The 24,942-nt window shown below is 32.8% G+C and overlaps 1 protein-coding gene across 2 annotated transcripts in view; it reads left to right on the forward strand.

The window, feature by feature from the left end:
* The window catches only part of LOC143239168 (tolloid-like protein 2), a 109,318-nt gene that overhangs the window by 80,637 nt on the left and 3,739 nt on the right, over positions 1 to 24,942 (forward strand). The window contains exons 2-8 of one of the 2 annotated variants that reach the window (XM_076480025.1): positions 3,962 to 4,028; positions 5,613 to 5,814; positions 11,744 to 11,934; positions 14,649 to 14,846; positions 15,607 to 15,760; positions 17,246 to 17,334; positions 24,233 to 24,388. In XM_076480025.1, coding sequence (XP_076336140.1) covers positions 3,962 to 4,028; positions 5,613 to 5,814; positions 11,744 to 11,934; positions 14,649 to 14,846; positions 15,607 to 15,760; positions 17,246 to 17,334; positions 24,233 to 24,388 — 1,057 coding nt within the window. The remainder of the gene's footprint in view (positions 1 to 3,961; positions 4,029 to 5,612; positions 5,815 to 11,743; positions 11,935 to 14,648; positions 14,847 to 15,606; positions 15,761 to 17,245; positions 17,335 to 24,232; positions 24,389 to 24,942) is intronic. The other variant, XM_076480026.1, reaches the window with a different exon arrangement.

Consider the following 24,942-nt stretch of genomic DNA (forward strand, 5'->3'; position numbering starts at 1 on the left):
GCTGTAACAGATAAGGCGTTCTTCATAGATATAGATAACATTCGCAAAAATATACACTTTCTTGGTGTCTGATAAGGAGCGACATCTATATTAAAACAAACAAAAGCAATGTTGTAACGAGATATGTAAGGTGTAACATTTTGCAGTATAAATAGTCACAACAGTGTTTATTAAAATACATTAGATCCTCTTCAGGCATCATACAATAATTACATAAATAAGTTATGTTTCTAATTATTACTTCAGAAACTGCTAGAATATTTAAATCCCCATAGGGTACTAGACGAGAGTTCTAGTCTCTATTCGACCAAGTTTGATTAAATTTCACACGGAAAATGTTTGCAAAATACTTTTTTCGACGTTTAATGATCCAATTCCATTTTCATACCAACAACCTGTAAAATTGCCTTACAGAAAATTATGTAAGTAGTACAAACTTGAATGGTGAAATCACACAAAGCAGATGGACCTCCTTCCGGTGGATCACTTCTATCACTAGATTAATACATAAGTAAATGCCATACTGAGAAAAACAAATTTAACTTCAAAACATGGAACTCTAAAGACACCCTCACCTACTAAGAACACGAAGCCTTACAAAATAATCGTTCTAGAGATGACATGAAAATCAAACCATCAGACAAAGAAGAAACTGTAGTCGTGTGGTGTAAATATCTTTACCTTCAGGAACCGTCTCGTCATTTGACCGATTTATTATCGTACAAACTGCTCCGGGACGACCCACTACCGAAATACCAAGAAGTCATCACCAACACTGTCAACGAATTAACTGAGGCGCTATGTAAGTCTGCTCGAACTTTAATATTATATATTTCTGACTCTAAAACTGCTGCTTTCTATTTGAAGCCTAAAATTCATAAACCCAACAATTCTGATAGATCTGTTGTGTCTACCTATAATGCACCAACTGAATCTACCTCAAGTTCTTTAGATTCAGTAATGGTTTCACCAGTCCATTAACTTCCAACTTCTTTAACGACACTTACCATACCTTTGAACTCTCAACGCAGTTACTATTAACACCAAACAAGACTCGATCATTTTATTTACTATTGATATCGAATAATCATACAGCGCAATACCTCAACGAAGGGATTTAATAGCCTTAAGACACATTTTTGACAAACATACTGAATTTAAGCCCCCCCCCCTTCTTAGGCAATACTTTGTTCCATTTAGCAAAACTAGTTTTAAAATGCAATGGGTTATGTTTTAACAATTCTTGGATATTCTCATGTAATATTCTGATAAATATTGAGGCACCCACAAATATTTGTACTTGAATTCTAACCACCCCATATATATGAAGTATGTAGACTCAGCTGAGTCTACTGAGGGGAATCGAACCCCTAATTTAAGTGTCGAAAATCCATAAACTTAGCGCTGGACCAATGGAGGGTCCAATGGTATAAATGAATATTTTCACTTTTTCTAATACTTCTTACTTTAGTTTTATCTTCTCTTAAAGCTTTATACAGTAAATTACCTTCCTATTTATTTGTTTGTATCTTTCTTTTAATTCTTATAACCTTTGTCAACCAATCCTATATATTTACTTGTACCAATTCACAGTTATAAATTTTTACTTTTTATTAAAATATAATGCATGTAAATAATATTCATATACGCATGTGTGTGTGTGTGTTTGTATATATGTATGTGTATCCATGTACGTACGCTTGTAAGTGTATATATTTCGATATAACTTTTTCTTTCAACACTTGTAAGTATTTTTGGACACGTTTATTTGCCACATTGTCACATTACCTTTGATTTAGAATGTTATTGCTTATGGATTTACTGATCAGTTAATGAAGAAGGGCATTGCCTAAAAAGTTGTATCGACAAATATATATACATATCTGAAGTTAACTACTAAGTGGTTTGACCTACAACATACTTTTTTGTATGTATTAATATTGTTGTTAGTCTATGTACTCAAAGTATAAAATGAAATATGAAGACAACAAATCTGGAAAAATGTTTATTGATTTCTTAATTTAGAGTCTCTGTTGAGTAAATATCTTAAATTTTAGTTAAAACATTGATTATATAATACAAAATAGCTTAATTCAGAAACGTAATTTTAAACGTAAAATTGAATCGATATTTTCATTTTCATGATAAATCATGCACTTGACTCTAGACTACGTGATCTTAACACTCATTACACTTGTAAGGCTTTCCTGAATCACCCCTCACGGCCTCCATCGATCCCCATCACTGAAATCGTGATAGGTAAACGATTATTGAATTATTCTATTTTGATAAACGCGTTTTGGGTTTTATGAATTCCCCGTATTTCGAGAAATCAAGCGCGATGTGACATGACGTGACCTCACAAACTGTTCTTTATATATGTAAGACTGTGTACTGTTGAACGTTACTAGAATATCGTTTTCTTGATATTTTGGTTTCAGCAGCGACTCAGCCTACAATCTATTTAACAGAAAAAAAAATGTATTCACTTGCGGAAAACTGGTGTGGAATTCCATGATGAACAAAATCGAAACTCAAATTCATTTAATTTCAGCCTGTGACAATTTAAAAAAAATTATTTTATTTGCAAGGATATACTGTTGTGTTATAATTTACGGTCCTCCGGTGGGACAGCGGTAAATCTTCGGACTTATAATGCTAAAATCAGTGATTCAATTCCATTCACTAGACACAGCAGATAGCTCAATGTGTCTTTGCTATAAGAAAACAAGCATATATACGTGTTTTCAATACTATATTATATTAATTATCACTAACTATAAAAATACTTATTCCCTCACTTTGTCAATAACGTTTCCACACTTCTTTTTTTGGCCATACTCGATAATATATGTCGTCCCTTAACAATCGTCTTCAAACATGTGGCCAGCTACCGGTCAGTAACCCTTTCTTTCTTTGTGAACCTGATGATGGCCGAAGAAGGTCAAAACATTGTTCGCTCCCCTATTAGTGCTTTCTCTACTCATACCAGCCGTTTTTAAATATATAATAATATTCTTATTAATTCGTTAAAAAGTTATATATGTATATATATTTGGTAACATAACAGCAAAATAATTTACTTCAGTTTTATGAAATTGAATTGTAGCAAAAAAAACTAAATAAAATTTATCAAGTAGTGTTACAGCTAAGCCTTACGTTAACTTTATATATTAAGCCTAATGCTTAAATTACATCATAAATAGGTCTATTATTGCTAATGTTATAGAATCAGTGTTTAAAAAGCTTTGAGTGATGAATAAATGTTAATAAATAAATAAATATTTCTTTGGTATCTTAATACATATACTACCTATTTTGCCTTGAAACATAAAGAAAAGTATATGTTTATTATTACCAAATATATATTTATCCTTTGTGCAGTCGAAGGAGTTGAATTTTTGTAGAATTACATTTACAGAAGATCTTGAAAAGTCTTTTCTTCAGTTTTAATTGTTTAGTTATATTCCTATAATCTCTCAGTATTGTTAAAATTGAGATTAAATATCTATATCTCCAAAAATGTTACAAAAGTACACAGGCTTTCATAGGGTGTCTTAACTTTTTCACATGACTGTAAGAGTGCCTAACCTAGTGCTGTCAACGTTGACTTTTACTTGATGTACTTAACGTTTGAATATAAGTAAATATTATCACCTCTCCCCCCAAAAACTACTGAAAACATAAATATACCTCCCTGACAGCTGTGTTACTCGCAAAGGAACGCTAAAAATCCCTCTATCGGTAAAAACTAAACATTCAAACTGTGTCCAGTCAAAATTTCGATCTGATTAATGTAAGGACCTTTGAAAGAACCGGCTCCAACGAACCGATTTGCCGCGAGTGAGAAGAAAGAAAAAAATATGGGCCTTTTGTTTTACTAATTTACAAGTATTGACCGCCAGGCGGCTTTTATCAGTAACATAAGTTAAGGATTGTTCGTTTTTTTTGTTTTATCTAGATGTTGCTGACAATAATGACGTGGCTGTACTGGTTGTCCTTTCTTCTTCTTCACTGTAAGCTTATCGGTAGGTATCTACTCTTCAAACTCATCTACATCTCTATTATTTTTTAAATACTGACTGAATTATTTTGAAGTTTTCAAGTGTAAACTTTATAATTGCTATATTTCACAAATACTCGATGCAATTAGAAGAACTTAAAGCACAAAATTATGATAAAATTTAACGTTTTTGATTCTCCATCAAACAATTCTCTTTGGTATTCAAAAGATAGAAACAAACTAACTTATGGAGCTAAATTTGTGGTAACATAATTCCATAACCGTTTTTCTACCTCGTATTAATGAAGGTAAATATTCATTAAACCTATAATGTTCTTAGACCCAACGATACATGTCTAGTAAAAACCTCTGTCTTTAATCATGATAATGTCCTATGAAACACCGGTATAGTTCTAGCACGCTCCCCCCCCCGTCTTTAATCATGATAATGTCCTGGAACCCACTGGTACAGTTCTAGTAAATTCCTTTGAATTTAATACTGATACTTACCTAGGACCCACTCATAGATTTCTAGTAAACTCCTGTCTTTAACTTTGATAATGTTATGTGACTCACTGATACACTTCTAGTAAACCCCACTGCCTTTAATTTTGATAATGTCCTACGATTCTCCAGTGAACCCACTCGCCATTTTTAATCTTGATGATGTCCTAAGACACACCCGAACAGATCTAGTAGAATACCATGTCTTTAGTTCTAATAAAGCTGTATTTAAACCCGAATCAATCTTGACTAAGTGTTACTTGAAATTCCCTGATTTGACCTCGATTAATACTGCTATTCCTAAAAATATATTTCTTTAACATAAATGAATCTATTCTAAAGCCTCATTTTCTTAATTTAGAATAAAATCTTTATGAATGTCCCTTTTGAATATTTTCCAAACATCTTGTTTTAAAACAGGAATAACACCAATTGTATTGACATATTTTTCTTTAATTCAGTATGGTATCGTTTTAAAGCCCTCCATATTTGATGTAGACACCGTCCTATTAAAAAACAACAATTTATCTTTCATCTAGAGTCAGTTCTGCAATTAATGTAAAGTGACGTTCTTTAGAAGTCCCCTTGTCATTAATATAGAGCAAGATCCTTTTAAAGTCTCCCCTGCCATTTATGTAAGGTAACGTCCTTCTGAAGTCTCCCCTCATTAATATAGAGTAACGTACTTTCAATCCCCTTCCGTCTTTAATCTAGAGTAACGTCCTTTAATCCCCCTCCGTCTTTAATCTAGAGTAACGTCCTTTCAATAACGTCCTTTCTTCCGTCTTTAATCTAGAGTAACGTCCTTTCAGCCCCTTCCGTCTTTAATCTAGAGTAACGTCCTTCCAATCTAGAGTAACGTCCTTTCATTCCCCTTCCGTCTTTAATCTAGAGTAACGTCCTTTCAATTCCCCTTCCGTCTTTAATCTAGAGTAACGTCCTTTCAGCCCCCTTCCGTCTTTAATCTAGAGTAACGTCCTTCCAATCCCCTTCCGTCTTTAATCTAGAGTAACGTCCTTTCAACCCCCCTTCCGTCTTTAATCTAGAGTAACGTCCTTTCAACCCCCCCTTCCGTCTTTAATCTAGAGTAATGTCCTATTGACAGGGAGCACTGTCCACTGTTTTCCAGCCAGCTGTGTCTATCAGTTCAACAGTAGCCAGGGCAAGGTGGGGAACTTTTCCTCTCCGGATTTTCCAGGCAAATATCCTGATGGTGTTGAATGCACTTATCGTTTCATTGGTACTCAGTCCGAGACACTTAGGATCTCATTCTCTATATTTGAACTGGAGCCACCTTTCAACGACGGGTAAGTTAACTTCTTTCACATGTTCTGTGGAAATCGGTCAGTAACCACAAATGAGTTGATTTAATCTCGTGATTCTGGCTAAAATTATTCTTCTATGAAAACTCAAACGATGCTAAGTAATCAACGAAATCCGTTCTTAAAAACACGGAATCAAGTGTATAATTTTTTTGCCATAAGTCCAGATACTTCTGTTGATAAGCAGTTGCTTATCAAAAATATAAATGAAAGCTTTTTGTTTCGTTTAGAAATTCTTGGTTTAGTGATCAAGGTGGAACGGAAGTGGGAAAAAATGAATAGATAAAAATGTCTATGTAACTGTTTTGACGCTCTGATGCAACGTTTCAGACTGTCGAAACGCTGTAACATTCAACGTCAAAAGATATATATTAAGAAACGCTTTCTTCATACTTAGTGCCTCTGTTTAGATTAAAAGCTTGTGACATTCAATTCTATACATAGACCATGAGTTTCGTAACAATTGGTTTTGTTAAAGCAAATTAATCCTTAATCCCACAGTTACTTATTCTATCTTTTAAGGTAGTATATCCTAAAGGTCCCATTCCTTTACGTGTAGTCCTGGCATGGCCTAGCGCGTAAGGCGTGCGACTCGTAATCTGAGGGTCGCGGGTTCGCGCCCGCGTCGCGCCAAACATGCTCGCCCTCCCAGCCGTGGGAGAGTTATAATGTGACGGTCAATCCCACTATTCGTTGGTAAAAGAGTAGCCCAAGAGTTGGCGGTGGGTGGTGATGACTAGCTGCCTTCCCTCTAGTCTTACACTGCTAAATTAGGTACGGCTAGCACAGATAGCCCTCGAGTAGCTTTGTGCGAAATTCCAAAAAACCAAACCAAACTTTTACGTGTGTGTAATTTATAGTTGATGACCTATACTCACCAGTTACATGTTCCATTAAAGTCATCAGTGAGTTAAATTTGATGGTCCTTGCAATGTAAGGTACGCCACTGAAAGTTATTATCTGTGTTGTTCTTTTGAGTTTAGCGATGTGAGATCTTTGTGAATTCGAAGGATAACTTTGTTGAGAGAATTCGTGGTTTGAATTGTTTATAAGTAATAATAGAAGGGATAATTGGGGTCTTGTCGATCACACAAGATACGTTTCTTATAAAATATTTAAAAAACTTATAACTTATAGAAAAGTTTGCTTGTATTCTAGATATTAAAGAACTTCTCATGTTTTCACCAATCGATTGTTTTTAAGATTTTTATTTATTTTTATATATGTTTAAATTGATTTAAACTGTATAAATTGCATAAAGCGCATTAAAAATGTTTTAACATAGTATCGTTTGTATACTATATTTAGTATTTTTAATATATTTTCATTATTACGTTTATTTTAGACATTCTAAAACACTGGGTTGTACGTATATACATATTTCTTGTGTATTTTATGTTATAAAGCACGTGCTAAGTATGTTTTATGCTTATTTCATGTTGTATTGCACTTTTAAAACACATTATATTTGTATTACATGTTATAAATCAAGTTTTAAACATGTGAACATTTCTTGTTTTATTATCTGCTTTAATATGTTTCATATATATTTAATTTCACATGGAAACTTTTAGCAAGCAGTCTCTAACAAAAAAACATGAATTCGTATGATCCCCCGATAATCCATCACTGTCTGATATCCACAGTTTCCCCTGTAATAGTCACTTCTTTAGAGTCTGATGACAGATGTCTTTCAAGAGCTTCTGTTAGATTGGTATTCACCGTCATGTCGTAGAATAACTATCATATGCTTATGTATCCCGATTCTATGGACTCAAATAATATCCTCAAATGCCACATGATTATCTTTTTTTTTTTTTGCAAATGCGAAATAAACTATTTTTTTCAAAAAACGTGTTAGCGCAGGGATACTAATATAATGGTTCGTCAGTAAATGGATATAAAGCGTAGGAACAAAGAACCAAAGGTCAAAACGTTGTTTGCTCCTCTACATAAAACATTTTCTCAACCCAAACCAGCCGTTTTTACATATATATTTTTCTCTACAAGTGGGTTTTCTCGTCATCACTGAGGATTACAGTTTGAAGACTTTGCTGGCCACGATGATCTTGAAATGTTTTCCTGGTCGAGATAATCCTGTAAAACAGGTACATTGTTGGCAGTGGCATTGTCATCGTGGAACATAAAAGTATTGCCAAACGTTTCCCAAGAATATGGCATAAATATCTTCTCCATGTGACGCCTGTAGGAAGCGCCATTTATGATTTTCTTATGGATATAAAAATTAATTTTTACACCATGGACAGTCGAATAGTTTAATGACCTATAATTTTTTGCACGTGATGATGCATAACTGTACACCAAATACAGGAAAAATTGTTTAAGCAGAGCGTTGATCTGTCTCGAAAACGATTATATAAGAACAGTCTTTTATACAAAAGGTATTTACGAGTATTTTAACGAACAAATGCTCAAAACAACTTGTACAGACCATAATAACATTTCGTACTTGTTTGCCCGATTATATATTACCTTTTCTCTTAATACTTGGGCATTTACACAATAAGTACTCCATGTATGTAGACAGTAACATCGATGTAGGACAATTCAAACGTTATGGCAAAGACTATATGAGAAACTGTTGAAACAACGAGCCAGAGTTTCTGTATGTTTGTTCTTCTAGAGATGGAAACCAAGTTGGATCCAAAGTTAACTTGCAAATTTAATAAAATTTCCGAGGTGTTAAATGTGTAATAGGTGTGAATGCGAAAAGTTGGCTGTAAGAGAGACCAGAGAAGCTTCTAGTAAAGTGGTGCTGGCAATAACCCGAACAAAAGTAAGTCTGAGTAATGAGTGCTAAACTTATGGATATGTCCGACCGCTGCCCTCAAATAGAGATGATCGTTGAAAAAATGGAAGAATCCTAGATTAGGTAAGGAACAGAGAATATGGAAGTTATGGAAGTTCATGATTAATGAAAGGTTATCTTAGAATATGAAAATCATTTTCCCTTATATGTAATTGTAAATAAAAAAAATGTCCATAAAACTGCAAAATACAAAATATGAAATCACCTTCACGCCAGATTTGGTAAAGATCCATCAACAAGAGGTGAAGTAATGGTAAAAAATGCAAAAACTACCATAAAAACCGCAAAACGCAAATTGTAAAGCTGAAAATTTGTATATATCTCTGCATGGACTCACACCAAACCCAGTTTGGTGAAGATCCATCTAGAAAGGGCAAAGTAGTAGTAAAAAACGCCCATAAAATTAGTAAAACCCAAAATGCAGAACTGAAAATCTGTATACATCTCCTAATGGGGTTAATAAGCTTGCTTATAAATTTTGTTGAAGATTTATCCACACCCTGTGAAATAGCTACATGAACATGCAACAGAAAACAAACGGTGCTTATATTTATTTAGAAAAGAGGAGAGAAGTGTAGTAAAATAATGTAAACATAAGCGTAGCATGTGAGTGGTTAAACTTGGTAGGGCATCAAGTCCTTAACGATTACTCAGTTCAAAGAAAACAGCATGGCAAAATGATTCCTGGATCACGTCCCACACATCCAGGATTGTCCTGATCTGATAGGATATCCAACTACCTACCAAAATTAGAACTTACATTTGAGATGCCCCGAGTGGCTCAGTATGTCTGCGGACTTATAACGCTAAAATACGGGTTTCGATATCCGTTATGGGCAGAGCACAGATAACCCATTGTGTAGCTTTGTGCTTAATTCAAAACAACAACAACTACATTTGAGACACTGAGAGGATTTATAATGTTCTGTCAGTTTCTCACGTGATGATTAAAACATAACTTGTTTATGTAATTATTGTATGTTGCCTGAATAGGATCTAATGTATTTTAATAAACACTGTTGTGACTATTTCTACTGTAAGACGTTACACCTTAAATCTTGACACATATCTCATCTCAACATTTGCTTTTGCCTATTTTAATATAGATGTCGCGCCCTATCAGACACCAAGAAAGTGTATATGTTTGCGAGACCCGACATGCCCAGGCGGTTACGGCGCTTGACTGGTAATTCGAGGGTCGCAGGTTCGAATTCCTGTAACATCAAAATTACTCGCCCATTCAGCCGCGAGGGCGTTATAATGTGACGGTCAATCCCACTATTCGTTGTTAAAAAGTAGTCCAAGAGTTGGCGATGAGTGGTGATGACTAGCTGTCTTCCCTGAAGTCTTACACTGCTAAATTAGGAAGGGCTAGCGCCGATAGCTCCCGTGTAGCTTTGCGTGAAAGTCAAAGCCAAACAAACAAGATAACAATATCTCCTAACTTTGGATTAATTTCAAATTAACATAACGTCGTGTTATCTTTACACAGGCACACATATATATATGTTTAACATTGCATAACATAATGCATATTCCTGTATATTTTCAAAACAAAAGGTTATAAGCCGATATAATTCTTACAAAGTGCCTTAATATTTCTTTAATCAGAATATTGTACTCGATTAAACGTTAACTAACATTTATGGTTTGTAGGTTTAACACTGTGTTGCATGTTTTGAACATATTCTGTGTAAATGTAATGTTTCTGATATTCCATGGATCTAAATATATATATATATTCTTAGAATTGCGTACTTAGTTTCATTATAATGATATTTCATAATATTTTCAACCAAAACCTAGTGCATAAAGTATTTCAAGAATGAAACTTTTGATTTAAAACTTTCATATCTGTTAGTAGCTAAAAAATCATTATATAAAGAGGTACACGCATTCAAAAATTTGTTATGATAACTGGGTACTTTTCTCTAAAAAAAATAAATTTCACCTCGCTTTCTCTTTTCAATGTTAAGGTTCAACTTTTGTTACGTACATGTCAAATGTCATTGCACAGTGGTAACGGTGTTAATAAAACTTGCACAAGAAACTTCACCGATATACAAACTTTAAATGTTATTATTAACTGATGATCAAAAGTTAGCTAATAATAGATCACAAAATATTTTAAAATTCCCATACAGTAATAAACGGTAGTATGGAATAACAAGCTGAATAGAAATATTTACTGTTGCATAGTAATAAAAAATAAGTGTTAATTACTTCAAGAAAACTATTTGTTAATAATTAAAATGAATGGATTGTCTTGATATTCGCAATGTTTTCGGCTGCAGTCCCAAAACTATTTCAGGATATCGGCTTGCTTTGGATATATATATATATATTAACTCTGAATTGAAACAGTAAGTAGTAATTACTATATAAAATTAATAAATTAATTAATAAACATTTAATAAATTAATACTTACGAATAACATAGATACTCCAGTCGTTTGCTATTAATATCCACACATACGTAAAATTTATGAACGTATGTGCCTTCCTGTGTATTCAATATTGCATGTCCAACAATACAGATTGGTGGATGTTAAACAGGAAACTTACATAACTGTACATTCTATACAAGATAAAATTAGCAGCAGTGAAATTTAACACCATAACATTTGTTAATAATGTGATAGAATTATTGCAACGAATTCATGTTTATTACCTACACATATAAAAGATTCTTTGGCTCTTAGCAGCTCCAAGCTAAGAATAACAGTTTCCAATAAGCTATAGCTGAGAAAAACAACAACAGAGTTCGCGGTCTTGCTATATTTCTAAATAAAACAGAAAGTTACCTATATAAGACACCGATTGATATAAATATTCAGATACTAAACATGACATGCTACAAATGTTTATGCGAGACTAAAGGTGAAAAATATTGTCACTAAATGGAGATTTAAATTGCAGTTTTGTGTTACAATATATTACATTTTACGCGCATATGAACTATTTGAAGTCACTGGTTATATGACGGTTTTGTATTTTTTTACGAACATATTTTATTCTCTGTTACCAAATGTATAAAGTTTTTGATGTATGTTTGTATTACATTATATTTTATTTTAATGCTAGATGTCTCACAGACTACGTAGATATTTCTACAATCACAGTATTTAATGTTAAGCAATTGATGGGCCGCTACTGTGGCAGTGATATTCCTTCCCCTCTGGTTTCGATGCACCCCCAAGTGGAAATAATATTTCGTTCTAACCATGCTGCTCAGTTTCGAGGATTCCACGGCGAATACGAGTTTAAAAATGAAAGTAAGTGTAGATACAAAAATGAGTTTAACCTGAGCTTGTTAAGTGTTTTGAGTGAGATAATTATCTAAGCATGACTGTTTTTCAGCAATTCAGAAAATTAAGCAAACCAACAATTCTAATTTTGAAATAAACGATGTCCTTTGGTGTCACTAATATGTAAGCAGAGGAATGAAACAAGAGGAATGCAAAGTCTGGAAGCTTAGCCAAGCAAAAATGTTTATCTGTGAGCTACAAAATAATGTTTTGCTTTTGCATTTATAATATACAGTTATTCACAAGTAAATGTTGAGTTTTGTCTGAATCAATACTTTCCAAGTGTAAATAAGAAATAATCTTGAATAGTTTGGCTCCCACTAGCACTGCGCCATGTCTGCGGACTTACAATGCTAGAAACTGGATTTCAATACCCGTAGTGGGTAGAGTACAGATAGCCCATTGTGTAGCTTTGTGCTTACCTTCAAACAAAGAAATGTCATATTACAAATACAAATATCTGTTGAAGCAAAATCACTGAGTGCTTTGAAAAATGTTGAAGATTAGTTACTGCTCACCATCCGTTATCTAAAAATAATGAATTCGAAAATATTTCATGAATAAACATGTCAACTAAACCATTTTCATGTAGACTACTACTCCTAAAATTGTAGAAGGAATCAGTTTTGCTTGTCTTTGCTATGCAAAGGCTCTGTGTAGAATCCGACATTAAGGGGCTCATTACTGGACAAACAGCATATCTTAGCACTACGTAAACACTCGTTCTTTAGTTCCACCTATTGCATCAAAATGCTGTATTTCGATAGTCTTGTAATTGTAACATCATTAGGTTAATGAAAATGTACCGAAGCAAAAGAATTGCAAGTTTAAGGCTTAAATCATTGTACTACTTTTTTAATTGTATGTTTGAGTTATCATATTGAAATTGCAAAGTTGTTGTTTTACTTTATATTCAATTTTTGAACATAAATATAAACAGCAACACTCTACGCTCCTCTGATATTCTATTGTATTGATTGAAATTTTAATGTTTAAAAATAATTTCACAATAATCTGATTTAAGCGAAATTACAATAAAAAAACACTCACGAACTCCGCCTTAGATATTTGAAAAACAAAAGGAAATATGTGATATTTGGTAGTTTTGCAAACTTTCTGTTTAATTATTAACTACCCATAGGGTGGGCGACTCTACTTTTATACAGAACAGATACTTCTTCTGTTTCACAGCACTTTTCTTTCCTTAGTTGTTTATACCGATAGGATGCTGTTTTCGTTATGTTATGTTCATTTCTACTGCTATTCTGTTTCATGCAGTATTGAGCTTTGAAAGAACGTAAATGCCATTCTTCACGTGTCAACCTCTTTCTGCGGCTGTCGTATACAATCTGTTCTAATCTCACATACATTCGTAAACGAATGAATAATAAAAAACGAAAGGAATTTTTTTTTGTAATGCACTTAAACAAGATCTTCTTCATACATATTTCTAAAAGTATAGTATTCAATTCAGGTTCCTTCAGTGAAAACATTAAGCATTTTACAGTTATTCCCAATAACACAAACTTAGAGCATTAAAAAGCAGCACATCAATTTAAATTGGAAACACAAAAGGATTAATGTGAATGTTATAAAATGTAAAAATTCCAGCACGGCCCATAATGCAAAAGCGAAGAGAAACATTCATTATAAATCTGGTATTATATGCATGTGATTATTACAGCTTATGCCAACCAGTTATTCTGGCTTTTCCGATACTTCACATGGTGATGAGAATAAGAAAGCTAGTGATTAGTTAGGCTGATGTTATAATTTATAGAATATTAATTTGAGTATGAAATCTGATGAACAATTACTCAAAATTTTCTTATCTTTAAAATGCTAATATCACTATAAAATTTGATGCCCGATTGGTCTACTATGAAATTTGATTATTATCTAGTCTGGATTTTATAAAGTTATTTTGCTTATTTCGATGTCAAATTTCATCATCAATTATTTTGTACCTCATGATATTTAACATGTGAACTTCAATATAAAATCTGATAAACGTTTCACATGACCTCAATGATTCGCAGCACATTCGTCCTCAGGTGGGACAGCGGTGAATCTACGCGATGGACAAAGCAGATATCCTAATGTTAATTTACCTTTAAAAAAGAAAAAGACGCTCAGTTTCACAGCGGACTTATAACGCTAGAATTCGGGTTTCAATGCCTGTAGTGGGCAGAGTACAAATAGCCCACTGTGCTTAACCTTAAATAAATATATTAACATTAATAATTTATACAACGTTATTTACGATTATCATTGTAGTTGGGAAGTTTTCAATAAAATAGACACATAAATATGTCTTTCACCATCTAATTATCTAATCACAGGCTTTCGACCTTTTTCAATGGTTTATTATTATGCGGGAAATTAGGCCTAACTAACAAGAAAGAGGAACAGATTTGGAACTTCAAATTAATAACATTGTGTATGAACAAAAGCATGTTAATTACGTACAATATTGTTGATGAAAACAATATAAGTATATAAATGTACAAATGAAAAAGCCTAATAAATATGTTTATTTATCAAACGTACAATTTTAAAAAATGCAAATTTACACATTTTAATATATATTTAATTCAAACGTGCTTGAATCGCACCATGTAGCTGTTGTTCATAAAACATCTAATATGAAAAGCATGTCTAAATTTTTCATCGTTTTCCAGAGGAGGTCCCCCCACCAACCTCCACCCCAATGGTTCAAGGATGTGGAGGAACAGTGAGTGGTGTGGGTGGAGTAATTACTTCTCCAGGTTATCCTGGCTCCTTTCCTAAAGATGTGGAGTGTGTGTGGCTGATCAGGGTGGAACAGAATATGCATATTTACGTCCGGATTCTTGAACTGCAGCTATATGGTAGCATAGGTGAGTGTCTGAGTTCAGAGGTTCTCTTGTAAAGTTTAGCATAGCTGCTGTTTTAATGTAATTCCATAATTAACATGTTTAGATGTCATTGACTATTACTCAACAGTCAAATAAAGTCTGTGGTTTCGATTTTTAATCTGAGATTGGTTTTCGAGATGTGAAAAACCTTTTAAGTTACTCTAGTGTTAATTCATTTTGGGATATTAAGCAAACGGAGATACTTAAACGGTTGTACCAAATAATTCGACTTATCTGAAAAGTGTAGACATTAAGAAATATTTCAAAATACTTTCTCTAGAAATTATGATATGGCACTGAAATATTAAATAGTAATTATATTTAAGGATTTCATATTGATTTTTTTGCAATATTATCGTATTTTTCCTGTTCTGCGATCATTTTGTTTCACAAAGAAATTAAATGACTAGATTATATTTTTAATTAACAAAAATACTGCTGAACGTGGATTTTCAAGAACACTCTTGTTAAAATAATAAGAGTAAATTTTACAAAGAAAAATAAGACTACCCATCTGTTTACTGGACTGGCTTTATATTTAATTTAAAACATATAACTTTAAAATTCTACAATAACGATATTCAATAAACGTACTTACCTAATCATTTAAACAGTTTTACCTTTTTTCATTTTTAAACTTTTTAAACTAGGAAAGCTTGGTTTTGTTTTACAAAATAGAAACATTTTCAAACTGAAAATGAAAATAAATAATGCTAATACTTTTTTATGTTTCCTACTTCAGCCAATTGTGGAGACGCAGAACTGGGACTTTACAACGGATACTCCAACTTTGAGTTTAATCCGGAACAACTTAAAAGATACTGTGGAGATCTAAAATATTACAAGAATATGCAAGAAAGAACAGCTTTATCTCCTCAGAATAGACTATTAATTAGGTAAGAAATAACACATTTATTACACAAAACGTAATACATGTAACGCATTTTTGCTTGTATTCGGCTATTTGCGCAAAATATCTGTGCATAGTCGTCCCTAATTTTGAATTAACAGTTTAAAGAGAAGGCGTCTAGTTAACAGCACATACCGCCTACTGTTGTGTGAATTAATAGTAGGATTTGACTGCCATTGTTATAATGTACTCACAGCCCCAAACTACGGAGCGCGATTCTGTTTGTTTGTTGTTTTTTTTTTCTGTGATAACAACATACGAACAATAGATCTAGAGATATGAACAGTCCGCCGCTCTAACCCCTGGGCTACGCTCGGTTTCATATGGTGTAAAATATTAATATTCGTTTTCTAAAACAAGGTTTTAACGAGATAGAATTTAAAACATTAATATTTTAATGTTGGGTTTAATTAAAGTAGTAGTAAGTTTAAACATCACTATAAAAATATGACTTTTAAATAAATCAGCGATTTCTTATATATCTGTCGATACTATTATTTTTCAATTATAAGAAATAATTTAATCATCTTCCTAAAAAGAAGTCTATTAAGAAATACGAAATATAATGACAACTTCAGTTAAATATTAGTTTGTCAAGAAAGAAGTGTTGACTGAACAATAGTAAAATAATACACAGAGTACTGATAGTTTGCAAAGAAAGAAGTGTTGACTGAACAATAGTAAAATAATACACAGAGTACTGATAGTTTGTCAAGAAAGAAGTGTTGACTGAACAATAGTAAAATAATACACAGAGTACTGATAGTTTGTCAAGAAAGAAGTGTTGACTGAACAACAGTAAAATAATACACAGAGTACTGATCGAAAAATATGTTATTCGAATATTCAGAAATAAGTTCCTTCATCTTCAAAATGCTCCAATTTAGATTATCTGACTTCTAAATAAGAATACAAAACGTGTTTTATAAATTATTTTTAAAGGAGGAAATAAAATATAATTTGTTTACACTATATTTTAGTCTAGCACAAACGTACACAATGAGCTATCTTGTATTGAAACCCGGTTTGTAGCATTGTAATTCAGTAGACATACTGCCGTGCCATTGATGGTCAGTACACGTTGAAAAGAGTACACATATTAGTGAAAGACTTATATATGTATATATCAAAATAACAACTCGTAATATAAACGGTAATTTTTATATTTCCTCATATTATAAGATTAATAAGGTCAAAAATGATAATGTTATTTCTAAAAAACCAAACACTAGTAAAGAAAATAGGACTTTTTTCACTGAAAATAAGATTTTAATAAGTTAGTGTATTCACATCTAACTCTAGATCGAAAAATAATTAAATATTAACAAATCAGGTAACTCTGAAATTCTTATTCTGGTAATTTTCTATTTTCACAAACTGCTGTAATTAAAATTGAGGGAGACAATCAAACTACTTAAATTCGATTGGAAAAATTAGATATTTTTAGTTAAGTAATTTTGTTATACTGTAGATTCCTTACGTCAAGAAAACAAGATAGAATTGGAGAGGAAAGCATGGGCTTTAAGTTAGTTTGGACTGCCGTTTCTTTTAAAGATGCAGGTTAGTTCAGTAACTTCATTTTTTCTTCTTTTTCACTTCATTTTTGAATAATCTAAGAAGTAACCCCACAGTGTAGCTTAATTACACTTTGTAGGGTTGTTTTTAATTTTTACTACTTCGAAGAGTGTGCGTGGAACCTTGCTCTTTGAATGTTAGTGGCCTTAATATCTGTGGAATACAATAAATTACAGAAATATTACTCGCTTCTAGCTGATACAAAAAATCCCTTTACCCTAATTACTGAGTTCAGCGTTTTTTTGCTTACGAGGAGTCTTTATGGAGTTTCAGTTGAAGTGTTTGGTTTAATTAAAGTAATTATACGATTCATACATGAATATATGAATATAAAAAAAGATACGACTTTTGAACAGATCAGCATTTCTTATAAATATGTCGATACTGTTATTTTTAAGAAAGTATGTGTATAAACATGGATATGTGTGCGTGTTGATGTGCGTGATTATTTCAGCTTATACTCTAAACATGTTTTAACTTACTAAATGGCTATTTTAAGTAGTGCACGCGAGACATCAATTTTAAACGCTGGTTGCATTAGTAACCAGTTTAATGGTTACATCTTACTGCGTAATTGAAACTAAAAATCGGTATTTTGATAAATGTTTGTGCTCATTTAATATGTTGAATGAGATTCATAGCTAAAATTGGTGCAATTTGCTCAAAAAAAGCTAATAAACGTTTACTTATTTATTTATTTTTTTTTACAATGCGTGAATCTGCACGTTCTCGACTTTTAGCTTGTAAGTAGTACATTCTGCACTGCAATAATTAATTAATAAAGTATATAATAATTACTTACCTATCAGTAGATGAGAAAGTGGTTTATAGATTTACAATCTCTATCACTTTCTTGAGAGATTCGTGTGTTTTATACAACGTGCACGGCCTAAAAATATTATACATGAGGTTGGAACTTCCTTAGATTTTAGGGCATCAGAAACTCTGTTTAAAAAATTGATTGAACAAAACATTGAAGTGATGAAGCGATAGTCACAGAAGTGATCTGTGTGATTTGATAGTCACAAAAGTGTTCTGTGTAGAAATTCTAATTTTATTCATATGCCCAGAAACAACTGGAATATTTATTACATGATGGTTTATTTAATAAACTTGCACAATATCTTGTTAGATAAAGAAAGAACGAGGACTTATAAATGACCCTATAATCACTACTGGAATTGACGTCATACTTACAAAAACTTTATTTCTCATCATTTTTTTCAAATAGAGATAAGATGATATGTTATTTTGAAACGTTTCTGAAGCCTCACCACATAGTTACAGTCTATTTCACTACGTTCGTCGTACATCCTGGCAATAGCTATGCTATATAGTTTCTGTAGCTAAAAGCTCCGTTTACAATCTGTCAAAGCACACCACTCCTTCCTACTTGTTCTTACTAATCTAGCTAGAGTCCTAGAATCTAACACAACATCTGAAACAGATAAAATTACAGGCAAATAGACAGGTATATCTCTTTATAAAATAGCATTAACACCCACTTCATTCTCCAGCTGCTTAAAGTATGCTACAGTTGGATGAATATGCAAAGAAAGCAACATCTTTACACGTGACACGCTTTTCTTGACTGAGATATTTCTTCATTATTTTGATAACTTTGCCTGGGGCAGATGGGTGGTATTTTCTACTCTTTATATATGTTCATGAGTTCTCAGCTATGACAATATACAACACTTTGCTTACCTCGATTAGTATATGACTTCTTACAGGTATCTTTCTAGATGGTCCTGAGGCCCTAAATGTTCCATATTCTTTTATTTTTCCAATGGAATTAAGTAAAGGAATAGCTCTATCTTGAAAAATTTAAATTCCAATGTGTTCGCTGCTTCATATTATTAATGAACAATATTTTATATCGAGAAAGGCTGTTACATACTCTTCCCAAAAAAGAGAGGCATTATATTATCAAAACAAGTCAAAATATGGATCTGATATACACCGCTCTACCAAACACTTATATCAGCTGTGCTTATCACATAACTTGTTGATGTACATATTCAACAAAAATTGTATTAATACGGCACTCAACATACTGTAGCATACGAAAAGTTACAGCTTTTATGATACTTCATTGTGTTCTTAGAATTTGTTAATCGATAATCATAGTGTTCAAACCATCTATTCTTTTAGCGTTACTCTGTATTATGTTAGTGTATAAAAATATTTTAAGTATTTAAATAGTAAACATATAAATACCTTGCATATAATGAAAAGACTCACACACTTATTGACAGAAACTCATTGTAAATTAGCCTTTCAAAAATGTGACGATTTATATAATAGATAGAAAGATGGCATTAAATAATATTTGACTACAGCAAAAACCATGACATTGTATTTCTTTTAATTAGATTATAAAGTTAAAAGTTCAAGACAGAAGTGTATGCCTACGTTTTTTCTTTATATTAAAATCATTATAGAAACTTACTTCAGTTGTAGTTAAAAGTAAACATAAATATTTAGAAACGTAGTACTTAAAATGAAATATGTAATGCAATTTAACAAACATAACTTCTCTTGTAGACCTAAATTATTTAAACTTCATAAAAGCACAGACTGAATACGTTCGTCTTTGTCTAATTCAGTTTATTGGCAGTAAAACAAAAGACAAAGCCGTACAAATTGTGTTATTATTTAATATAGGTGATTAAACTCAGTCAGAGAAAACATGAAGCTTTCACAGAATATATTGATATCTAGTAAAGATAATTAAATTTATGAAGGCAAACCTGTAAAAAACTGATATTCCCGTAAAAATTTTTAGTTTGGCGAATAAACTACATTATACCATTCCAGAACGGGACACTGGGTTTATAATTATTGAAATGTAGTCAGCAAAAAATTTACTTCCTGCAATTTAGCGCTGTCTCCGTCATTATCTGCTTGGTCATCATGGCAAACAGGAAACAACTGTCCAGTGATTTAAAAAACCGAATTATTGTAAAATACAAGTCTCGTGTGTCTCTTTCCGGTATTGCTACACAACGTAATGTGCCGAAATCTACTGTTCAAAGCATAATTGCCAAGTTTAAGCTTACAAAATCAACTGCTAACCTCCCTCGTTCCGGACGCTCCACCAAAATTCCAGAGAGAACCAAGAGGAAGGTTCTCAGAGAAGTTAGTAGGATTCTCGTTTAACATGTAATGACATATAGAAACTGGTAAGGGAAGATGAGGTTGAAGTAAACACCTATACAGTTACGAACATGTTACGCTCTTCTGGGTTCAAGGCATGCCATCCTTGTAGAACTCCATACTTAAAGCCTGTTCATTTAGAAGCACGATTGAGGTATGCAAGAAAGTACGCAGATAAACCCTTTACCTATTGGAAGAGTATTCTTTGGTCAGACGAGACTAAAATCGAGCTTTTCGGCCACAATGATGTTCGCTATATTTTCCATAAGAAGGGGGGAACGAAATCTTCCAAAGAATACCGTCCCTACAGTTAAACACGGAGATGTCTCGATCATACTATGGGGTTCGTTCAGCTCTTTTGGTGTAGGCAGCCTTCACCACGTCAACGGAACCATGATAAAAGAAGAGTACGTTGATATATTAGGCACTTATATCAAGAATGATGCTCGGAACTTGCGGCTTGGGCGTCGTTGGATTCTTTCAGCACGACAATGACCCTAAGCACACATCAAAATATGTGCAATCCTGGTTGCATAAAACCATATAAGCTTTCCGGAGTGACCATCGCAGTCACCCGATCTCAACCCAATTGAAAACGTTTGGCATGAGTTGAAGATCAGAGTTCATCAGCGTCATCCGAAAACTTGCAAGAGTTGGAGGCCTTCTGTAAAAAAGAATGGAAGAAAATACCAGACGAGTACTGTCAAACGATCATGGAGGGCTATGAGGAGAGATTGCACCAAGTAATTCACCTGAAAGGCTGCACAACTGACCATTAAAGTGGACGAACGAACACTTTCTGGCCCTCCTATTTTTGGTTATTTGTTTATAAACAGTTTATTTGTCGTTCAATTTACATAAAAAATTATGTAGATGTGTGTTATTATAATATTTACAATATACTCTACTTCAATTAGCCTAAAGTTATGAGCAAAACACCACTCGGGAAGCAGGGGTACGAATACTTTCTGTCGTAACTGTAAATCGCTTTCATGTATCAGCCCCCAAATATAGTCTCCCATCATGTTTTCGTTATACGCTCCCAGGTCACAAAAGCAAAGTTTGAAGAGAAAAATAGGTCTCTTCCATTTACTTTAGGCATAAGCAATTGGGAAATAACACTTTCTGCTTAGGAACAAGAAAAAGTAAAAAATTTGTTACATAGTGTAATTTATTGTGAAGTCATAAAAGGTTAGGAACAAAGAGGTTTTAATAAAAAAAATTCAAAGAAAGAAAACGAGAATAACGCCAGGAACAAAATATTCATAATTATATTCTTGATTTTGCATTTTTCAGAAATATTTTTAAGAAAATCAAAAAGTGTGTAGAAATGTAATTTTGAATGTTTGTTTAATTTTTCATTGTGAGTTACATAAGATTAAAGTACAAAGTTTTAAAATATACATTTTCAAATATTTCTGAGCAAGAAGTTATTAAAATAGAATTAAAATCATTTTTGTTTAAAATTTGAAATCCGATATACAGGTACACAATCAACACTTGAAAAATCTTAATGGCTCAGACAGCGTTGAAATTCATATTCTCTCTGAATAACTGAAAGTTCAAAGGAATGTATCTTGTGTTTCCTTCACAAGTAGTCCCCTGTTGGGACAGCAGTAACTCTACGGATTTATGAAGCTAAAATCAGGGTTTCAATTACCCTTAATGGACACAATAGATATTCCACCGTGGCTTTGCTATAAGAAACATGCAAATCAAACACAAAATCTTCACAAGTAGTTAAAACAAAGACATTTTAAACTTGTGAAGCAAAGAATTTATTTCATTTAGCTACGTATCTCAATCGGCCTGGCATAGCCAGGTGGTTAAGGCGCTCGACTCGTAATCTGAGGGTTGTGGATTCCAATCCCCGTCACCACCAAACATGCTCGCCTTTTTAGCCGTGGAAGTGTTACATGTAACGGTCAATCCCACTATTCCTTGATAAAAGAGTAACCCAAGAGTTGGTAGTGGGTGTGGATGACTAGTTGCCTTTCTTCTAGTCTTACACTGCTTAATTACGGATGGCTAGCGCAGATAATCCAGTATAGCTTTGCGCGAAATTAAAAAAAAAAAAAAAGCTTCTCTCAATCACATCCAAAACTTTTACATGCAATCTTTGAATTGAAATATCTCTAAAAAATTAGTGGACTCTTAGTATCCCAAAAATTTACTCATGTGAAGAGAAGTAAGTTCACTTGTGACGATACACAAATAAGTCCCACGCAGGACAGCGGTATGCCTTCAGATTTACAACGTTAAAAGCAGATTTCGATTCCCCTTAGTGGACACAGTAAATTGCTTGATGTGGCTTTGGTATGAGAAAAAACATACACACACAAATAAATAATTGATTCTATTTTCAACAATTCACTCAGTCCAGAAGTTCAGTTCCTGTCATTCCTACAGTTAGTGAGGAATTGAGGGCAAACAACTTCATACTATTGACTTTTACAATTTCTAGTAGAAAATAAAGCAGTTTATATAGCTTCATATGTTGTTTTATTTATACTAATCATTTTACTGGATATTGGTAGAGTTGATAGAGCTTTACCTTTTGTTTTGTTGCCTTTAATGACTTATTACCTAAATTAATGTAACAAGATATTTGTATAGTTTGTTCATTAAGGTTTCTCCTAACAACTCCTTATACCTTTAAAATGTGCATATTATACAGCAGTATAGTTATCGGTCATTTTAAAACATACGTGCAGAGCAATTTACATTTTACACGTCACGTATAACTATTTTATGTTGTAACATCTCTTCTTTATTTGTTGGTAAGAGATTAAAACGATTTTATTCATCATTATAAATATGATTTCTTTGACATTAGAGCAGCTAAATTAAATATAATACAATACACATAAAAACATATATATATATAAAGTTAAGTAAACAGAATACCTGGGATACATTTTATATCCCGTATTATAGCTTGTACCCTGGGATCTTTTTAATTAGTGCAGCGTTTTTGTTTATTATTTTTTAATTTATTTTCCCTCGGCTTGTTTTTAGGCTATAATAAACTATATATATACACACACACATTCTCATAGAATAATGGCAGAAAACAAGCGTCACTCACCGCAAATATTAAAGCATTTCGAGCTGATAACTTAACCAACTGAATCTGTTATTTAAAAAACTAAACAATATTTTTATTTATAACAGCTTTATTTGCAGCCTAGAAAACTTTAGTTATTTAACGATCTCTAACCGCTGGTTTCTTATTGAAATCTGAAATAAATATTTTTCCATCTTTAAATGATACGTGCTATTTTCTATAGGGATATCTGGAAAGAGGGGATTTCAAATTTACGTACGATGATAAAATGATTGAATAGTGAAATGGAATACTGTTGGGAGGTCTAACGCTTAGTCACGCACTTTGTATAAATTAGTCAGTTACTGGTAGTGGCGAGATGGCCGTGATACGTTGTTGCAGAAATTGATTGATTATGATTGATATTGATCACTCAGGATTTGATTCAACTTGGGTGTGGTTGGAAGTCAACAACTTCCGTTCAATTGTTCGTTTCATCTAAGGTTATCCATATGCATAAAAGTCTGAAGAAAATCGTTTAGCCATCATCATAAAGGTCGTCAAAACATGAGTTTTTAACTATCACATAGCTCGCAATTATGTTTTAACGCAATTAAGTTCCAACATCATTTTACGTTTACTGTCTCAAGCATTATATATTTATTTATTGTTTTACAGGTCGCTGTAACGGCTTTGTCTGCAAGTATAGCCAGTTCTGTTTCAACTCTGTTTCTCGTTCTTGCACCCAAACCTACCATTATTGTATTGACCAATCCTTGGTTTGTGACGGTCTGCCCAATTGCAGTGAGCAAGATTTTAGTGATGAAGACAAATGTGAGTCAGCCTGGTGACGACAAATAAAACTATGTTATAACACTGAAGGAGATTTTTTTCTTGTTTAGTTATCCACACCACAGAAAAAAAAAATACAATAGCTTCCTGAATATTTTGAACATCAAAAAAAGATAAACGATCTTATCAAAACTACACTTCTTTTAACAAATGACAGACACACACATTGTTCACCACTTCAGATATCAACATTTAAGGACATGTCATGAACGCACTGTTCAGGACTCCACTCTCTTAGATATTGAAAACCATTATTTTTCATGACTGCTTATTTGACTGATTTTGCATTGTCATTCAAACTACTTTGTTCAATTTTATTTAAGTGAAGTTTTAATCAGGTGTACAAAAATATTTTGTTACCTTTATGGACCTAAATTTTGCAAGAGGTAGCTAATTGTAACACTTTGGACTTAATATTAAATTAACTCATTATATTATATTTAGAAAAAAGTTTGATATACATACAAAAGCTATTCAATAAGGCCCGGCATAACCAGGTAGTTAAGGCACCCGACTCGTAATTTGAGGATCGCGGG

This window comes from Tachypleus tridentatus, chromosome 13 (genome assembly GCF_004210375.1).
Source record: "Tachypleus tridentatus isolate NWPU-2018 chromosome 13, ASM421037v1, whole genome shotgun sequence".
In the NCBI taxonomy this organism is placed as follows: Eukaryota; Metazoa; Arthropoda; class Merostomata; order Xiphosura; family Limulidae; genus Tachypleus; species Tachypleus tridentatus.